Genomic DNA, 18,280 nt, shown 5'->3' on the forward strand with positions numbered 1-18,280 from the left:
AAAGAACAACCAGATCTCTGACTGGAGGATGAAGGCTCAATCCCATTGTCACCACCACATCAAATTTTTACTCTTGAATACACACTCTGTAGAGTTGGCGTGCAGATGCTGGTGTAGATGTCTGCAGGCTATTTAAAGACAGTGGATGCTTCTCTGTAACATATTGTCAAAGTCTGTTCTCCTGTTGCACATTTTATTGSAGCTCAGCATGTTTCACCTCTCTCCTTATCCAGATCAAGCTTTTATGCCTTCTGTATTTTTAAACATGTTTTTTAAATGCCTAGCAACCAAGCTGAAAAGTGTTGTAGCTTTTAATAGCAATAGTAGTATGCAACTCTTCATTGTATACAGATTTCTGTTACTCTTTTAATATTAGATGTATTCCCTTCTTAGACTTTTTCACCTTATTACATGMATATCCCTGAAGTTTGGCCCAAACTCTAGGTAACAAAAAGTAAATATAATTTTTGTATTTTCTCAAAACTTCTAGGAGAAAAGAGAACTTTCTGAGTACATGTACAAACAGAAAGAACTAGTTAGATACAGTGCTTTGTCTGTTTTAAGTTAATTGAMAAATTTCATTGTTTCTGATGTATTAATACAGCTGCATTAGCTCCCTCCTGTGGCTAATTTAATACCCTTGCAATATATAGTTAATAAAAGCCCTTTTCAAAACATTTTAAAATATAATGAGTTTTTAGAAATACATTAAAATATTTTTTATTCATGGAAGAGAAAGATATTTAAACTCCGTTTCAATATATCTGTTTTCCCTCTCCTATTGGCYTCAGATAAATACATTAATGTGGGCAAAACCAGGAAAAACAAACGTTTTTGCATACTGTATCTATGTTCATATAGCATTAAGAAGTGGTGGGAGGGGTAATAATACTACACTTTCTTAATGTAGTAYTAGTGAAGAATATCTAGTCAAATATTATGGGCACAGAAAGACAATACAGTACTCACACAAAAATAATTCAGGGAGAATTCTGTTGCAGCTTGTGAAAATGATGCTTTCCATAAATTTTTTAGGCATTGTCACACTATGACTGAGTTAAAACCAAACAAGCATCTGACTCTTGCTATGAATACCGGTTGATTGACGGCTGCTATAAATCACTTAATAGGATTCATCTTCAATAGACAGCTGAAAGACTGACTGTCTCATTTTAGCATTCTGAGATGTCAGTAATCAGACAAGTTCAAGAAGAACAGAGATTTAAACAAATATTTAGAAAAAACATTGTTCATGCCTACCAAATATATTGCTAAACAGCTTTTATTTGGAATGCATTATTTACCAAATTACTTAATCAGGCACATGTTCTAAAATATTTTAAAATATATTTGTAAATAGTGGAGCCTCAATTTCATCCCAATGAAAAAAATTATACTATGTTAAATAATCTTGTAATTTCCCTTTCTTTAAGCATTTGGATGCTTATAAATACATATTTGAATGTACAAACGTGCATAAGACATTATAAAAGAYTTACATTTCCTTCTTTTAACTAGCTATATATATGTGTGTATAGACACCCAGAGAAAGATACATAATTATATATATGAAGACTGAGACAAGGTAATAAATATGATACACACACACACACAGAGATATGTGTAAATATATTTTGCTTCAATTTTGACTGATCTGAATTCTGCAATATTGTTATCACTAATTCAAGCATAGACATCCTGCACATTTTTTCTCCTCTACTGCAAGCAATGTTTTCTATTTGTTTTGTAACGGTCTACATAATGTAAATAATTAAAGGTGGACCTAAGTGCCAGTAAAAAGATTAATCAGAAAAAAATATTTGGCATTTGCAAAGTGCCTAACTTGTTTAAAGCACTGTATAGATACTGCACAATAAATCCTCAAAACAGTCCCTCAAGACCAAAAGCATTTCACTTCCTATCCTGTAGATGAAATTGATAGGGAAAGAAATCACTACAAGGCACAAAGTAAGTCATCACCAAAGCCTTAAACAGAGTCTGACGAGTCCCCAGATAGAGCATAAAGAAGGAAAAAATAGATCTTGAAGAGTGGCCAAAAAAATAGCAGATAAGGTAAATTAGCCAGGTATAGCTTTTATGATGATGCAGAAACAATATTTGCTTACCAAAAATGCATTATTCACATGTATTTGTCAACAAACAAGTCTTAGAAAGTTCAATCTTTCAATTAAAATTGGCTRTTCAAATGACATGCTTGGATTGGAAGAAGCTTCCCATATTTATGTTCATTATACCTTTAAAGGTTTTGCAAAATTTGGAGATGGTCAAAGAGCTTTCGTTACAAACAGAAGTTTTCATCTTTTTCACATTTCTCAGTCCTTAGGGACACAGATATGATTTTCCTTTACGCTGTCTAAACAGGAGAGATTGTAGTGAAGATGTTTCTATYCAGATAGTCGACGGAACCAGTGGTTTTGGCAGATATCTCCAATACTGCATGGTTTGTCCTTTCCTTCTAAGGATATGATCATTCCTTGTTCATGAATATTTTCACTAGTAAGACTACTATGCTTTGAACTGGGAAAAGATAAATCCACTGAATGATTTGCTTGTTGGAATGCTCAACGTTTTGACTTTTGTGTTAAAAAAAAATCTGCTTATTACTAGAAATCTAGAAAACGTTGCAAGATATATGCAAAAAAATTGTCATAACCTTTAGGTAAGCATCTTATTGCTGAGGTTCCTTGTAAAAGATTTTTTTGTACTTCCTTCCTATTGTTGGAGTATTCATACAAAAACAGATGTTCTAGTTTTTCTTAAGTAGGGCAAAGTTATATTTTATATATATTATATATATATAATATGTATTATTTAATAATAATATATTTTATATTATTAAGACTATCATTATTCTTGTAGAGGTGGAACTATTRCTCACTGACCACTTGTCAGATAGAATTTTGCTCTATTCTAAATTTTTATTTCTAAAACAGACATAAAGCCTTCACATGGACTTTGAGTATGAACGTCAGAATGCCAGATCTTCCAACATCACTACATTCAACCTTTGACGTGACTGGAGCAAATTTTCACATAAAAGCCAAGCTGCACAAGTTCAAAGGAGAAAATATACAAACTGAATTCATAAGGCCATTACCTCTTCCCTGTTGTAGGCCTGCCACCTGAGATTCACCTCTACCATGACACACACAAAAAATTGGCCCAATTATGACATGTAAAAAGCAATGCATGTGAAAAGTATTTTGCTGTGTTACTACTTGCCCACCTTCTTTCCCTATCAATGGAAGAAGAAAAATGATTTCTTAATTTTAAAGTTCTCCAGACGCAAGAATGGTAACTTTAAAGACATTCCTAGTATATCACATAATAAATTCCTAAGTTTAAAGGGATATTTGCATCTTTAAAAAATCCTCAGCATTCTCTATTTATTCCACTTAGAGTGTTTTAACCCATGTTGAAGTCTTCCTGTTCTTAATATGACTAATAGTAATCCCAAGTTCCATYATCAGCTACCATCACTGAGGAGATTATTATATAAGCCATCAGCCCATGGTCTCTCAATGCCCAGAACTTTCATGGTTATCACCTGAAGATTGATGCACACATGACTTGTGGCAGAAATAAGAAGACATGCCTAGAATACTAAACCTAGGAAATGTGATGCTTCTGTTCAGATGAAGCAGGAGGCCGTAACTGTAATTTTGAAGACTGTAATGATCTGAGCAAGGTATCTACAGTGTTTGAAATCTTGATGGTATTTTGAAACAGTTCCTATGAAATCTGTTGTATCACTGAAATTCTCTCTCTGTACTAATGCAGTCCAAGTAAGGTCAAACCTTACTGCCAAATCAAAGACATCTCACTTAGCTTTAATCATCTAAAATTAGTGTGTCTCATCTAACTTAGTTACACAGGCTGTCTTCATAGTAAACAGAAGGAGAACAGTCATTTTAGGATGGCAAGCAGAATTTCATGCTGGGGATGGATAGATGAGTATAAGCTATAGCTATCAGCAAGAAGTGCTACATCATGTGCCAGGAGTCCCCAAGACTGAAGGACAGATATGTCAGAGTCCATGGGTATTATTATAAGAATTGCCTAACATACACTTCAGAAATAATGCTTTTTAGGCATTTAATTTACAGATGCAATTGATACAAAAGGAAAATGAAGATGTACTTACCAAGAATGACAGAAGACTCACAATAGTAGTAACCATTAGGCTGCTTTTTTTTCAGCATGGAGCAAAGATCTAGGCGGTGCAGAATTTCATCTCCAAAATAATAGCTTTTAAATTTTTCATAAAGGCTTGGATCAATTTTTTTCACCTTTAAATATCAACATAAAATTCAGTTAGGCCTTCTACTAGGAGACTCAATTTTCATATTTAATGTCTACAGTTTTGTTTTAACCAAAGATATAGTTAGAATGGGAAACTTCTGCTTCAAGCAGCACACAGAATCCTAAAACAACAAYGTACCCAGTCTTCTGTTTTAGTTAAACACTACCTACTGCCAAACCAAAACAAGGAAGCAAAAGTGGCATTAGACCTCCTTTCTACCACTCCCTCTTCAATCCTGTAGGAAACAAATCAACATATATTTATACAATGCTACAACTGATTTATCTTCAAATGGTTTGCAACAGTCTTTGTGGATGGTACGACTGGAAATTATTGTCTCAGACAACACGGGGCATGTTTGTACACAGAAGAATCTCAGATATTTGTCAAGGGCAGTCTTCTGGGTCTTTAAAACCACCAAGCAGGAAAATACATTCCTTTTTAACCAATATTAGGCATTTTATCTCAGTAAATCTAAAAACTTATCAATATTTCTAAACTTAATTTAAAAAAAGAACATTTAGTTCAATCCTAACTACAAACATGAATGATTTATAATACTAGCATCATTAGATAGTGTTGAATATATGAAGTAGAGTAAAATAAATATACTCACTATTAGGCTGTATTCAGGAAACATTATTTTAATAGTTATTTTAAGAGTTTCGTGCTCCTCACTGCATTTCAATGACAATACCTCTGTAGCAATTAGATAATTTCTCCTTCAGTATACCCCAAAATAATGCCATTTGCTTTTTAAAAATCACTATTGTATCCTTTCTTCTCAATATGATGTTTATCCATTTCTTGTGATGCTTCCCTCACAGTTACTCATATGCAACACGTGCTCAGCGATGGTATCCTCACTGAGCTTTTACTTAGGTGCAAATTCATTGACTTCAGAAGCACYCGGCTCAAGTAAATTCTTCTATTTTGTTCTCTGTCTCCTAAACTTATAATTTACCTAAGATTAGAAATGTACTTCCATCTGCTTGATCTCTGAAATGATGACATCTAGCGGTTGATGTTTTTAACTTCCAGCATATATATGGATTCTACATTTATTCAATATTCACTTTCATTATCTAAAACGCGATATTTTATGGCTGGATTACTCCCTAAGGACCAAGGCTATTTTGAAATAAAACCATCATCATTCTTTGCGCTTTGGATGACAGTTCTTTGAAATACATGTAGACATCAATCAGTAATGAAAGATCTTCTACACCTGTCAAGATGTGACGCCTTAAGTATCTGTGGAATAAGATGAGAAAAAGATTGAGATCACCACTTCATGCTCCAAAAATAAACCGCATTTACAAAAGGCGAGGATGCTGCTTGTCAAAAACAGACTAGGAACGCGTGAATCAAACACTGAATGCTCAGGGACCGAGTTCTGCTTGTGATGTACTACTGAGAGATATTTGGAAAAGCACTTGTAGGAATGCTGGATGATATTTTTAGCATCTTGGAGCAATTTATGGAGCCCTGTTTGCAGTGGCTGGCAAAAGGATGAAACAATGCAAATGTGTAGGAAGGTGGCAGCTCATTTCTTATTTCGAAGGGTCTGGAGCAGTGGAGACGAAACAGAAGAGTTGTCCCCACATGGGAAATAGATGCTGGTTATAGTGACACACTCTAATCAGGCAAGAGTGAGAAATGGAGCACTTGAGAGGCTACTGGAAACACTTGGTGCTGAAGGGGTAGAAGGAAGACACCTACCCCTTGGAGAAGCACTGCAATGGAAGGATACTTCTAATGGGACACAACAGCACAGGCCTGGAGAGCAGTGTTGYGCGTGCAGCTTTTGCAAGACTGGCAGCCTGCCTGGAGGAGGGCGAGCCCTGCAGACCGGGCCGCTCCGTTCAGCCGGGAGGACGAGAAAGGAGATGTGGGGTGACTCCCTGCAGGAAGGCAGGGGTTTGCTCCCGGGGTGGAGCCCGAGGCGAGGCGGGCTGGGGCAGCGAGGGCCGCATACCTCTCCCACGGGGGAGGCAGCAGTGCAGGCGGTCGTGCTTGTGCGGGCAGTTGCTAGGCAGTTGTGTGGGCGGTTGCTACGCAGCGGTGTGGGCAGTTGCTAGGCAGTGGTGTGGGCAGTTGTGTGGGCGGTTGCTAGGCAGCGGTGTGGGCAGTTGTGTGGGTGGTTGCTAGGCAGCGGTGTGGGCAGTTGTGTGGGTGGTTGCTAGGCTGCGGTGCAGGCAGGGCGGCCATGTTCTGGCTGTGGAAAACCAGGCCAACTGGAGCTGAGCACGGTGCTCTCAGTGCTCTCAGGAGAGATCTTGCCCGGGTGAGGGGCTGAACGCATGGACTGCTAAGCAACAGGTAAGAGAAGGAAAGGAAGACAGGAGGGTGAGGTAAACTTCTGGCCTGCTAGTAGTAGCAGCTGAGAAGAGCTGCCCAGTCCATGGGCGAGGAAGGTGAGCATAGGGCAGGAAGGGTAGGAAGCAACAGGGAGGGTGAGGGCAATTATGATTGATCCTTGAAACCCTACTTTGCGTATTTCTATAGAAACTGGTATGATGCAGGGGTGCTGCACATATACAGGGTAGGACACTGAATGGACAAGCAACTTAGGCTGCTACATCTTTGTGATCAGCTGCGGTTGGTGCACATGGATATCCCATTCCTCTGAGGAAACATGATTTTGTATGCCTACATATGTATGTGCATGTACGTGATTGTATTTATGGATATTTGGGTATACATACAGTGAGGCTGCGCAGCACACTTCTCTGAATGATGGCTAAGAACTGCAGAGCCGCTGCAGTTGGTAGGGGCCTCTGAAGATCGACCAATTCAACCTCCCTGTTCACACAAGCAGATTGCTCAGGGCTGTGTCCGATCGGGTTTTGAGTAACTCAGATGGTGGACACTCCACAGCCTCTCTAGGTAACATGTTCCCGTGTTTGACACTCTTACAATAAACAAGTATTTTCTTACATTTAAGTGGAATTTATTGTGCTTCAGTTTGCATCCACTCTCTCATGCCTTTCACTGGGTACCACTGAGAACAGTCTGTCTCTGTCTTTACTCCTCTCCATCAGGTATTTACACACATTGACAAGATTCCCCCTGAGCCATCCCTTCTTCAGGCTAAACAACCGCACTTCTGTCAACCTCTCAGATGAGAGATGTTCAAATCCCTTAATCATCAGCAGAAGGCTGGCTCAGTGAGTTTTTACCTTTACAAAGTAAAGGGTTTCCTTAGCCTACTGCAATCCCAGCAGGGTATTAGATACCAGCTTGGATTAGATATTAGGTATGAGACAAGGGTAATCACAATCTATGCAACCTTAAGATAGACAGGACCTGTTACGGTTGAACTTTCAGCTCAGCACCAAAAGGTAGTTTTATGTTTCTCACACTGTGGGTTGCAACACCAAGTGGGTAACAGTAAGATTCAAAGAGCCTTTTGAAGGTTTTGAAGGGTAAGATACTACTTACTAAAATAAAGAATACGTAAGAACCCTATGAAACTATCCCAGCATTTCTAGTAGTAGCTCAGTTACGGCTTGCTTGTAAGCAAGATGCTGCTGTAGCTTTGGCTACATCTTTTCACTTGACCTGGTAACATCCAACTATCTTTAATTCCTAGTAGCACCTTAGATTCTCCAGGGTTAGAAGAATAAGTGATAACCTGTTGTTGTTAATTACAGTCCTGTTCTCAGGACCTCTGGATGAGCTGTGAACAAAAATATCCTTCTCCAACAGAATGAGTGCCACATCAGCCACCAGTTGTCTCTTGCCACCACTGCTTGTGCCTGAACAAGAAGAGGATCAAGAGCATTCTGAGGCACATATGTCTGTTTTGTGGTTTGCAGGGCAGCTTGCAATCACTTACTATGACACAGAAGATTGCTCGGTCTACTTCATGCCTGACACACCTGATAATGAAGATCTCAAACTACTGCAGAAAGTGATTGGGGAAGTTCTTCCTCAATGCATAGTGACTAGTGCAAAACAGGACCAGAACATTGCCAAATTCCTGACCAACCTAAGGGATACTGCTGATGATAAAGATACAAGAAAACCAGAAATTGTCCTGTTTCCTAATATAGATTTTGGCCTAGAAGTCAGCAAGCAGCGGATCTTATCTAGGCAATTTCCATTTATCCCATCTCACATGACCGCAACAGAGAAAATTCTCTACTTGTCCTCAATCATTCCTTTCGAGAGCCCACTCATGATACGAGCACTAGGAGGACTCCTGAAGTTCCTGGACAGAAGAAGGGTTGGAGTTGAGCTAGAAGAAAGCACTGCTGCAGTTCCCATTTTAGCCTTTAAAAGGTTTGTGCTGTCAGATATTGTGAATATGGACCAAGACACTTACTGTGTCCTGCAGATATTTAAAAGTGATATCCATCCTTCTGTGTACAAGCTGTCCAGTGGATTAAAAGAAGGATTCAGTTTATACGGGATTTTGAACCGTTGCAGGTGCAAGTGGGGAGAAAAACTGCTGAGGCTGTGGCTTACACGACCTACTCGGAACTTGACAGAGCTGAACAAACGGCTAGATGTTATCCACTTCTTTCTACTGGCTCAAAACCATGAAATAGTCCTCACGCTTCAAGATTGCCTCAAGAATATAAAAAATGTGCCTCTTATTCTAAAAAGAATGACCCTTTCCCACACAAAAGTTAGTGACTGGCAAGCACTCTATAAGACAGTGTACAGTGCAGTATGCCTCAGAGACACATGTCGTTCTCTACCCAGTAATATTGAACTTTTTCAGACTATTTCACATGTCTTCACTGATGATCTGCACTATATTGCTAGTCTAATCAGCAAAGTGGTGGACTTTGAAGGCAGCATCTCAGAGAACCGCTTCACTGTTAGACCAAATGTGGATCCCACTATTGATGAAAAGAAACGAAAGCTAATGGGATTGTCAGACTTCCTTACAGAAGTGGCCCGTAAAGAACTGGAGACCTTGGACAGTCATATTCCTTCCTGTTGTGTGATCTACATTCCACTGATTGGGTTTCTTCTCTCCATTCCACGGCTACCAACTATGGTGGACAAGAGTGATTTTGAAATTGAAGGCTTGGACTTCATGTTCTTGTCAGAGGACAAACTGCATTACAGAAGCGCCAGGACTAAGGAGCTAGACAGCATGCTGGGTGACTTGCACTGTGAGATAAGGGACCAGGAAACACTTATCATGCACCAGCTACAGACAAAGATCCTGGAGAAGTCTGAAGTGCTGAACAGTGTGATCGAGTACACAGCACACCTAGACGTGCTGCTAGCTTTGGCAGTGATGGCCCGGGAGAATGGCTACTGCCGGCCACATTTTACTCACCGTCATGGCTTCCGCATCAAGGATGGAAGGCATCCACTTATGGAACTATGTGCAAAGACTTTTGTGTCCAATCCTGTGAACAGCGGCGAGGATACTGGACGAATAAAGATCATCACAGGGCCCAATTCATCTGGAAAGAGTATCTACTTAAAGCAAGTAGGTCTTATAATATTCATGGCTCTAATTGGCAGTTATGTCCCTGCAGCAGAGGCTGAGATTGGAGCAATCGATGGGATTTACACCAGAATCCACAGTAGGGAATCAGTTTCGGTAGGACTCTCCACTTTCATGATTGATCTCAATCAGGTTGCCAAGGCAGTAAACAACGCTACAGAGAGGTCCTTGGTACTTATTGATGAGTTTGGCAAAGGGACCAACACAATGGATGGCCTCTCCCTTCTAGCTGCTGTACTGAGGTATTGGATCAGTCAAGGAACCCAGTGTCCACAGGTCTTTGTCTCTACTAATTTTCACAGTTTAATGCAGCTAGAACTCCTACCTGACACACCTCTTCTGCAGTACTTGACCATGGAGACACACCAAGATGGAGATGAGTTGATTTTCTTCTATCAGGTCAAACAAGGCATATCCACTATTAGTCATGCTGCCAACATTGCTGCATTAGCTGGAATGCCAGCCAAAATTATTGAAAGAGGAGTGGAAATATCAGAACTGATTCGCAGTGGAAAAGCTATTGAACGTATTGATCATCCTTCAAAAGGGGACCAGATGGAAAGATGCAAGTCTCTTGTGGAAAAGTTTCTTTGCCTAGACCTTGATGATCCCTGTGTGGATTTAGAAGAGTTTATGCGCAAAGAGGTGCTGCCTTCTGCAGCCTCAGTTCTGTAACAGAGGTATGCATATGAGCATGGATTACATGGTATATACCATGTTCAGTAGAAGAGTTTGGTATCACTGAAGAATAATCACTGTGGTTAATACCTCATACCACATTTAGCTTGTAAAATGTTTGCAGTATGTGTCTTTTCCTTTTCTTGTTTAAAGCAGGTACTGTAGCTATGTATGTCTGAGATATGGTATTTCATTTAGTGCTACCAAAACAGGAAGACTGAAACTCAAAGATGCTGCGTTCTCTTCCAGTTGTTGGATCACCTGAAACCAGTTTATGCCTCTGCTTATTGTTTAGATCTTAAGATAAAAAAAAGTAGAAAAATCACAAAACATTTCTACTCTTCTCATGAAATTGTGAGTGTTCATTGTTTTCTATAACCAAAGTGATTGTTTTAGCCATTTTAAGATCAGCATCAAAAGATTCTAAGTAAGTATGTGCTCCTGACTCCCAGATCAGCAAGTAACAGTTGCCACAATATAAACCAGTGAAGTAGAGGCTGATAAATGGAAATATAGAGAAGTTCAATGATCTCTGTGGCTTTTCTCATACCTGCATTTCTGTCCAAAATGGCAGAGATGTCAAGAGTTATTATAGAAAGAATATTGGTGGTCAGAATGAGAGGGATAAACAGGGGAAGTGCTTTCATTTTATTGAGGAGAATCACTCTCTTCTCATTAAGGTTCTGTATGCAAAGACTACATATGTATACCATATGAGTACAAATAAAAAGCAAAATTACAAGTCTACGAAACTGAAAACTATACTAGGGATGTAAGATAGAAATTGACATTTTGCATTTTATTTTCAAGTACTAAGTAAAACTTGGCATTAAAGGAATAATACCAGAAGGTAAGGACTCGCTTTCAACCTCTCCTGTCAGTAAAAAGGATCTTTATTGAAAACAGCATGTGGTGAATGAATATGCAACAGATATTCATGAATAAATTCATGCTGCAGCAGAGGAGATACATAATTAACATAACTATATAGTTAACATAGAACCCATCCATTTCCTGCAATGGGTTAACTGCCTGAACTTTCACATCTAAACAAGATAAAACAAACATTAGATGGCTAACCTACTGTCTGTCAAAACTTCCTACAACTGCTCACAGAATGTCTAATAAAAGACATCAGCTACRTTTTCCTTGGGCTGTATTTGATCTCACAAAACCAGATATATTAATGTCACATAATGTGAGAGAAAATTTATATGAGAAAAAAGTAATTAACTTTACAATTATCAGTACTAAGCATCTTATCTGTCTGATATGCTTAGTGGATGATGGCAAAAAGATGAATGCACATCAAAAAGATTTTTATTCTGACAGAGCTTTGATTTTGATTCAGTGTAGAATTTTCTTCCTTACAATGTGCTGTAATACTTCAAAATGAGTAACTTACGTATCTTGATATGAAACCAGAAGAGTGACAAAAGTTTAACACAATTTACATAAAAATATAAGAATTACTGAATCATGCAATTACAGCTATTTCTAATTAAATTATAATATTGTCTGCACAATAATATAATATCTTGACAATAGCACCATTACAGTTGAAAGGTAACTGAATCTGGCCTTGTAAAACACTGGTAAGTGTTGCAATTACAGATTCTTACTCCTTATATAKTCTCATTTACTCATACATACAGCATTCTAAAGATATACTGTATAGAGGAATATCATATATTAAATATCCATAAATTATTTTTGGCATATTTCCTTGTTAATCTCTCTGAGATAAAGATACATGGCTTACTAATTAAGTAAATGCCATCAGAGCAATTCAGCTGTCAGTCATCTTTTATTTATGAAATCCATTTCATAGTATTTGCAGTGCTGTCAGTGCTAAGTATCAAAGAATCTCAAAATGTCATACAGCATTTATCAAGTGTGCTTTATGACACTCCCCGAAAAATTAACAGTCYGGATGAAAGAAAAACAGAGGGGTTGTAACTGACTTACCATCATGCAGCAAGCCAGTGAGGGGAGCAGGAACAGAAATACTATCTTCCAGTGCAAAAAAAATACTTCTTTAATTATGTTTCACTGTGTTCTTTGTATAGAATACATGATACTAACCCAAGATTCTTATARCCTCAACAACAGACTGTGGGAAGGGCTGAGCATCTTCAAGGAAATTATCTTTTTTTCTCCTTCCACAAGGATACTCACTGGTAAACTATACCTTCTGATTTTGGGGAGATTTTCACTAAATGCATTTGATCTCTGGATTGTCCAACCAAGCAAGAAGAATGAGTTGTTCCCACTTCTAAGCAGTTTCAGTTTTTTCCCTAATCTGAGAAACTGAAAGTGAAACAGTAACTCATAGATAGCTTTCTCACCCACACTATCTCAATCTTTTATCTTTTATTAATTAATATTCACTTTTTTGCATTTAGATTTCTTCTATTTTTAGCTTAATATGCTAAAAGCAGGAAGGTGATTTCTTGAGATTTTTATTCATTCTGAATTCTCAAACTCTTCTCTGTAAATATCAATAATACTTCAGGAATGTAAAAACTTTTCAGAAAATATGCATCTCAAAAAAGCTTACATACATATTAAGATTTGAAAAACAACATTTTTTTCATTTTTCCCAAAAAATAAATTACAGTAGAATTTAGATGTCATTATGAGCAGGGTGGCTTAACTTACTATTGCTTCAAGTTAGAAAACTTGTATTTTTAAAAAGCTAGTATAGGTATAACAATACAGCTGTTAGCTATATATAATTTTTGTTCTATTTCCTCTTTTATATGCTCTTCCTAGTGCAATTTTCCTCCACTCCCCCCTTTGTTTTTCATATTGCTGTATTATCTGATAATACATTATACATTATGTTAAAAGGTACTATAAAATAATTATTCCTTTTGCTTTACGCTTTTATTCATTATATTTTCAGTAAACACATGAAACTATCTGACTGTATACATGAACATAATGAAACAAAAATGATTGTAAAGACTGATGCTTAACCCAGTTAGGGGATTGGCAAGGAAATATTCCCAATAAAATAATTTACAGCTAGTTAATACATCGTATTTTTCTGTACATTGTACCTTAACATGACTATATATATTATCCAGCATTATGGAGGACTAAGGAAGATGATTTGGAATGACACTGACCTGGTTCTGCCAGTAAAAGTGAATATCAGAACATAAAAAAATATATATCCTGGCCAATAGTTCATGCAACGTAAATAAATGTGAAAAAGAACAAAAAAAGAAAAAGAAAAAAAAAGAAAATCTGGATTTTTTTTAAATGGATGTTTTAAAAGCAAGTCAATACTTAACACAAGCAAAAGTTTATGTGAGCTTACAATCTTTAGAGTTATGACATAATGTACAACTTGTGGACAAATCCTTATTTCTGTTTCAGAGTGAGTACGTGTTATGCCCTCAGAGTTTTTTTGATATATTTCAAATTTCACTGTATGCTTCCAACTGATTTCACAATACTATTTAATTAAAATTTGCACTTTAAGTATTTTTTTAAGTTTGGTTATTTACAATGTAATTATTTTCTTTAAGAGTTCTTATTAAGGGAAAAACATTAGATTTAAAATTTTTACATTACATATTTTAATTTATTCTTAATTTTTAGAAGATATTTCTTCTGACAATTACTTTTCTGTCCTCCCGACATTCTGTAGAATCACAAAACATTCTATATAGTGACAGTAGATAAATTTTATATAGATACACCATATATTAAACAATACAGTATATAGGTTAAATTAGTGAGAAATTAGAACCTGGATATATTAGCATTGTTTTTATATGTTTGTCATTACCGTTGTTCTATCTTACTTTTATCTATTTGTGTATTTTTCTTGCCAAAATAGTCAAGAAATATTTCATCATTACTCTGGAATTCACCAAAGCATTTATTCAATCAAGAGAAAATTGCCAGTCTGCATATTGTGCATAATTCAAGTATGAATTATATTATTTGCTTATGTATTTTCTCCCATACAGTAGCAAAGAAAATTATCCATACAAATTGCTTGCAGCACTGTGACAGCCTTTTATGAGTATATACCCTGAATCCTAATATTAATTCCTTCATTTTGAACAAGTACTTTCATTACTTGTCATTACAGTTATTGTATCTTACTTTTATCTACTTGTCTATTCTTCTTGCCAACAAAACTAACGTTAGTACATATTATCTTAAACAGATCATGATTTGACTGTTCTGAGAATGCCAACAGTAGTAACCTACAGTAAGCACAGGACTTCATCGTTTATATGGTAAATTTACTATTTTTTCAGAAGTATTAGTATTTTAAAGTCTTACCTCTTCAGCTGGTTACAAAGAAGTCAGGCTATGATACTACAGCATAAGCAAATCATTTATTTGTCTCCACATCAAACTTCTGGATTGCTGCTGAGCAGTATAAAATATGATCTCACCTCCTTACGTAGCTTTGGTGATTTTGACAGCTTCATGAAGGTCAGATGGGGTTTAAAAGCTCTGTCTTCTCCTGCCAAGATGCCCTTTTCTTGAAATATCTTCCTTATAGTCTCTAAGGGTGAAAAAAAATATACCAGCACCAAGATATTATATGACAGAATGCTTAAAAATGTTCTTTCAACTGTAATATGAGCCACAGCCACTCCACATGAAAAAGACAACGTAAGTACTGAACAACAGAGAGATTTCTGATTAACTTCAAAGGTATATGATACTTCATATGAAAATATTCTTATATTTGTACTTMATAATAATTTATAGTCACAAATATGGCTTTACTAAAACAACAGATATTAAAAAGAAGTCCATGCTAATGTCTGCTTTTCCTATCASATGAGGAACTTCACATTAAAATTGTTCAGGAGTTATTCTCATTGAAAGAGTTTTGCAAACTTCTGGAAAAATAAATACATATCAGAATTTTCTGTCTTCAAAAACACTACTCTTTGCCAAATTATATCATCCATATTTGAGTAATCCCCTACTTCAGACAAAAGGAATTCTGATTGAAAGCTATAAAATCTGGCCTTGAACTTGCATGGCAGAGTTTGAGAATAGTTCAGACATACTGAAGTTGGATGTGTTTTATTATGTCTTCTTAAGCTTCACTGTTGCCTTTCAGGCTCATTTCCTATTCTGAAAGTATACTTTCAAAAATATATAAACTTTGTATGTCTACAGTCAAGGTCAATGCARCTCTACTACACTGACCTAGTTTTTCCCAACTCATCTACCCAAGACCATGTAATGTTTCATTTCTTAGAAATAAATTTCAGTATAATGTTTGAACTACGCTCCTTATTTTTGTTACCTGAAACACTTTGAATTCTGTTGACATTTTGAAAAAAAAATATATTGGGATAAAATTGATAGAACTTCTGGCAAAATACTGTGATAAGTATAAAATGTTTCTATTATTGGAAAGCGGGAAAACTGTAAAATTTTTTCTTTTTTTTTTTTTTTTTACAAACGCACATTCCAGTTTTCATTAGCTGTAAGTCTAACAGATTCAAACTATCCTTGAGCTAAAACACAAAATAGGAAAAAATTAATCCTTTTACTTGAACTTAATCAACTCTTACTATAATGATGTATTTGCTTTCAAGCTTTTTTATTTTTTAAGCTTGATATTTCAGCTATAACAGAAAGAGCCATTGTTTTTTTTTCCCCTCATTGCACTGGGAAGTGAACAGCACAGCTGGTTGAGGAAACAGGGAAGGCCCATACAAGGTGGAACATAAGCACATAAGGTTGGATAGCATAAGTCTGCCAATTCAAACTATTGTAATGAATATCATTCCAGAGCCCTTACTCTTATTATTTCTCGTGTTTGCTTGTGTTTGTATAGTAAAAACTTATGTGAGCTACTTCAAAATCATGCATAAGAAGAGATTTCATAAGTCTGTCTATTACTTTGCAACAAAAAAGTTTTAAAAGAAGCTCAGAGTATTCACTTGGGACCAGAAGATCAAAATTCACTTCTTATGCTCTACTGCATACTATATATAACCTTAGGCTCCACCGTCTGTGCAACAGAGGTTGGGATTTTGAAAGAAACCAAGGAAATTAATGATCCATATGCCATCTCTTAGACAGGCTCACTTGAAAATTCTCTTTCAACCTTCATTCCCCACTTGTAAAATACTGACACATTTAACAAAAAAAGAAAGGGCCCATCCTTTTTTTCTATCTCACAGGGATGCTCAAAGTACAGCCACATTAAAAACTATAAAGCATTGATACAATGGTAATAGGGGTCATATTAGTATCACAGATTCCAAAAATTACCTATCACAAGTTGAAATTTTCCCTTTTATCTCTGGGACAGAATATATCCTACATTAAAACAACTTTGCCTATCCCTTCTGCATAAGAATAGAAGTCTGAAAATAGTGAAACTGAAGTGTTTCACTTGAACAGAGATGAACAGTTGTCCAGTCCCCATGAAGCTCTTCAGCTTCCTGCTGAAGCTGGACTTAGCTCTCTGCTGGAAATATGGACAGCTGAACAGAAGAGAGAATTTGGGATATGACATAGTAAATTGTCAGCACTGGAGTAACGTTTACCCATAGCCAAGTAAACCCAGGCAATTCTGTAATACCTTGTTCAAAATACGGAGTAAACAATTGTTTGCTACTGTGCCAGTCAATACATTTAGATTTGGTTTCAGGCTATTGTTTTGGCCTCTCTGTCCCATCACCACCTGAATTTATTTCTTGCAGTTATTATTATACTATCCAGTAGTACACTGCACTCAAGAGTCAAAGGAGTAACAACGACCAAATTTATCACAATTTTTGTGATAAATATTGAGAAAACAAGAATGAAGAAGGGGACCAATACTTAATTAAGTGAATGTCAGGAATTTAAATTGAGCTGTGAGAGTTCCCTCTCTGGTTTGCATTAAAACATTAATCAACAACTAGTCTGGGCTTCATTCCCACACATGAAACTAACCTGTCCTCACGCTGAACAATTATTATGTCTTTCTGTGCTTTTATTCCTCTCTTTATAATATACACAAGCGTATATACTTACAATATACATCTCTATTCACAAGTAGAGCTTATATATAGATCTATATCTACAGATCTTTATCCATATCTATACATCTATAKACATACCTATATGCAAGTATAACTTACTTGTACTCTTATTTTAATTTCTGTCTGTGGGAAACAGTTCTAAACTTACATTCTGAATCTCTGTTAAGTTACTGTGCAGGTGTGCACAAAAATTACACTGAACAATAGATTAACATCAAAACAGAAGACTACAAATAAATAAATGTTTACTGCTTCTAACAAATTGCTGTGCATGTATTTCCATGTATTCAATGGCCAGCTTACTTTCTGATGTTGGTAGGCTAAACAATGTACAGAATAAAGCGTTATATATATTTAAAATTAAAATGCTTTKTAGCAAATCCAGTTTCTGGTTGCTTTTGTTTGGTTCTCTTAAATGCATTATTTGGGAACTCACGACTTCAGTGTTTCAGCAGAGTTAGTCTCATTAAAAACAGGTTTATGCTACCCTATGATACTCTGACTCAGACTCATGGACTGAGTCTTGTGGTCTTTATTTCTCCGCTAAAGGCTCAATTTTGCCGTCATGTTTTATCTCTCACTTCTGCAATTGAGATTTGCACTGCTGCAGATCTGCACTTCTAAAGAGTGTTGCCCTAATTCCACAAGAGCTTACTGTTAGATCAGTAGTTTGCCCATGCACATCTGATTATAGGATTTTAAATACTTTTTTTTTTCCCAACAGGGCAGACTGATCACATGATACTATAGGTGTGTGCTACAATGGAAAAA

General features: G+C 36.5%; 2 protein-coding genes across 4 annotated transcripts in view; one reads left to right on the forward strand and one right to left on the reverse strand.

The window, feature by feature from the left end:
- AKAP7 (A-kinase anchoring protein 7) overlaps positions 1 to 18,280 on the reverse strand; it is a 94,586-nt gene that overhangs the window by 51,387 nt on the left and 24,919 nt on the right. For all 3 annotated transcript variants that reach the window (XR_014896597.1, XM_085311115.1, XM_085311114.1), the window contains exons 6-7: positions 14,903 to 15,015; positions 4,166 to 4,310 (exon numbers count right to left, since the gene is read on the reverse strand). Coding sequence is in view for 2 of the 3 variants with exons in the window: in XM_085311115.1 (XP_085167241.1) it covers positions 4,166 to 4,310; positions 14,903 to 15,015 (258 nt within the window). In the remaining variant the exon portion in view is untranslated. The remainder of the gene's footprint in view (positions 1 to 4,165; positions 4,311 to 14,902; positions 15,016 to 18,280) is intronic.
- On the forward strand, positions 8,037 to 10,475 carry MSH5 (mutS homolog 5). The gene has a single exon (XM_085311127.1). The coding sequence runs from the start codon at positions 8,037 to 8,039 to the stop codon at positions 10,473 to 10,475; it is 2,439 nt and encodes an 812-aa protein (XP_085167253.1).

Source organism: Rhea americana, unplaced genomic scaffold (assembly GCF_003343005.1).
Source record: "Rhea americana isolate MKP2758 unplaced genomic scaffold, rheAme1 scaffold_332, whole genome shotgun sequence".
Lineage (NCBI taxonomy): Eukaryota > Metazoa > Chordata > Aves > Rheiformes > Rheidae > Rhea > Rhea americana.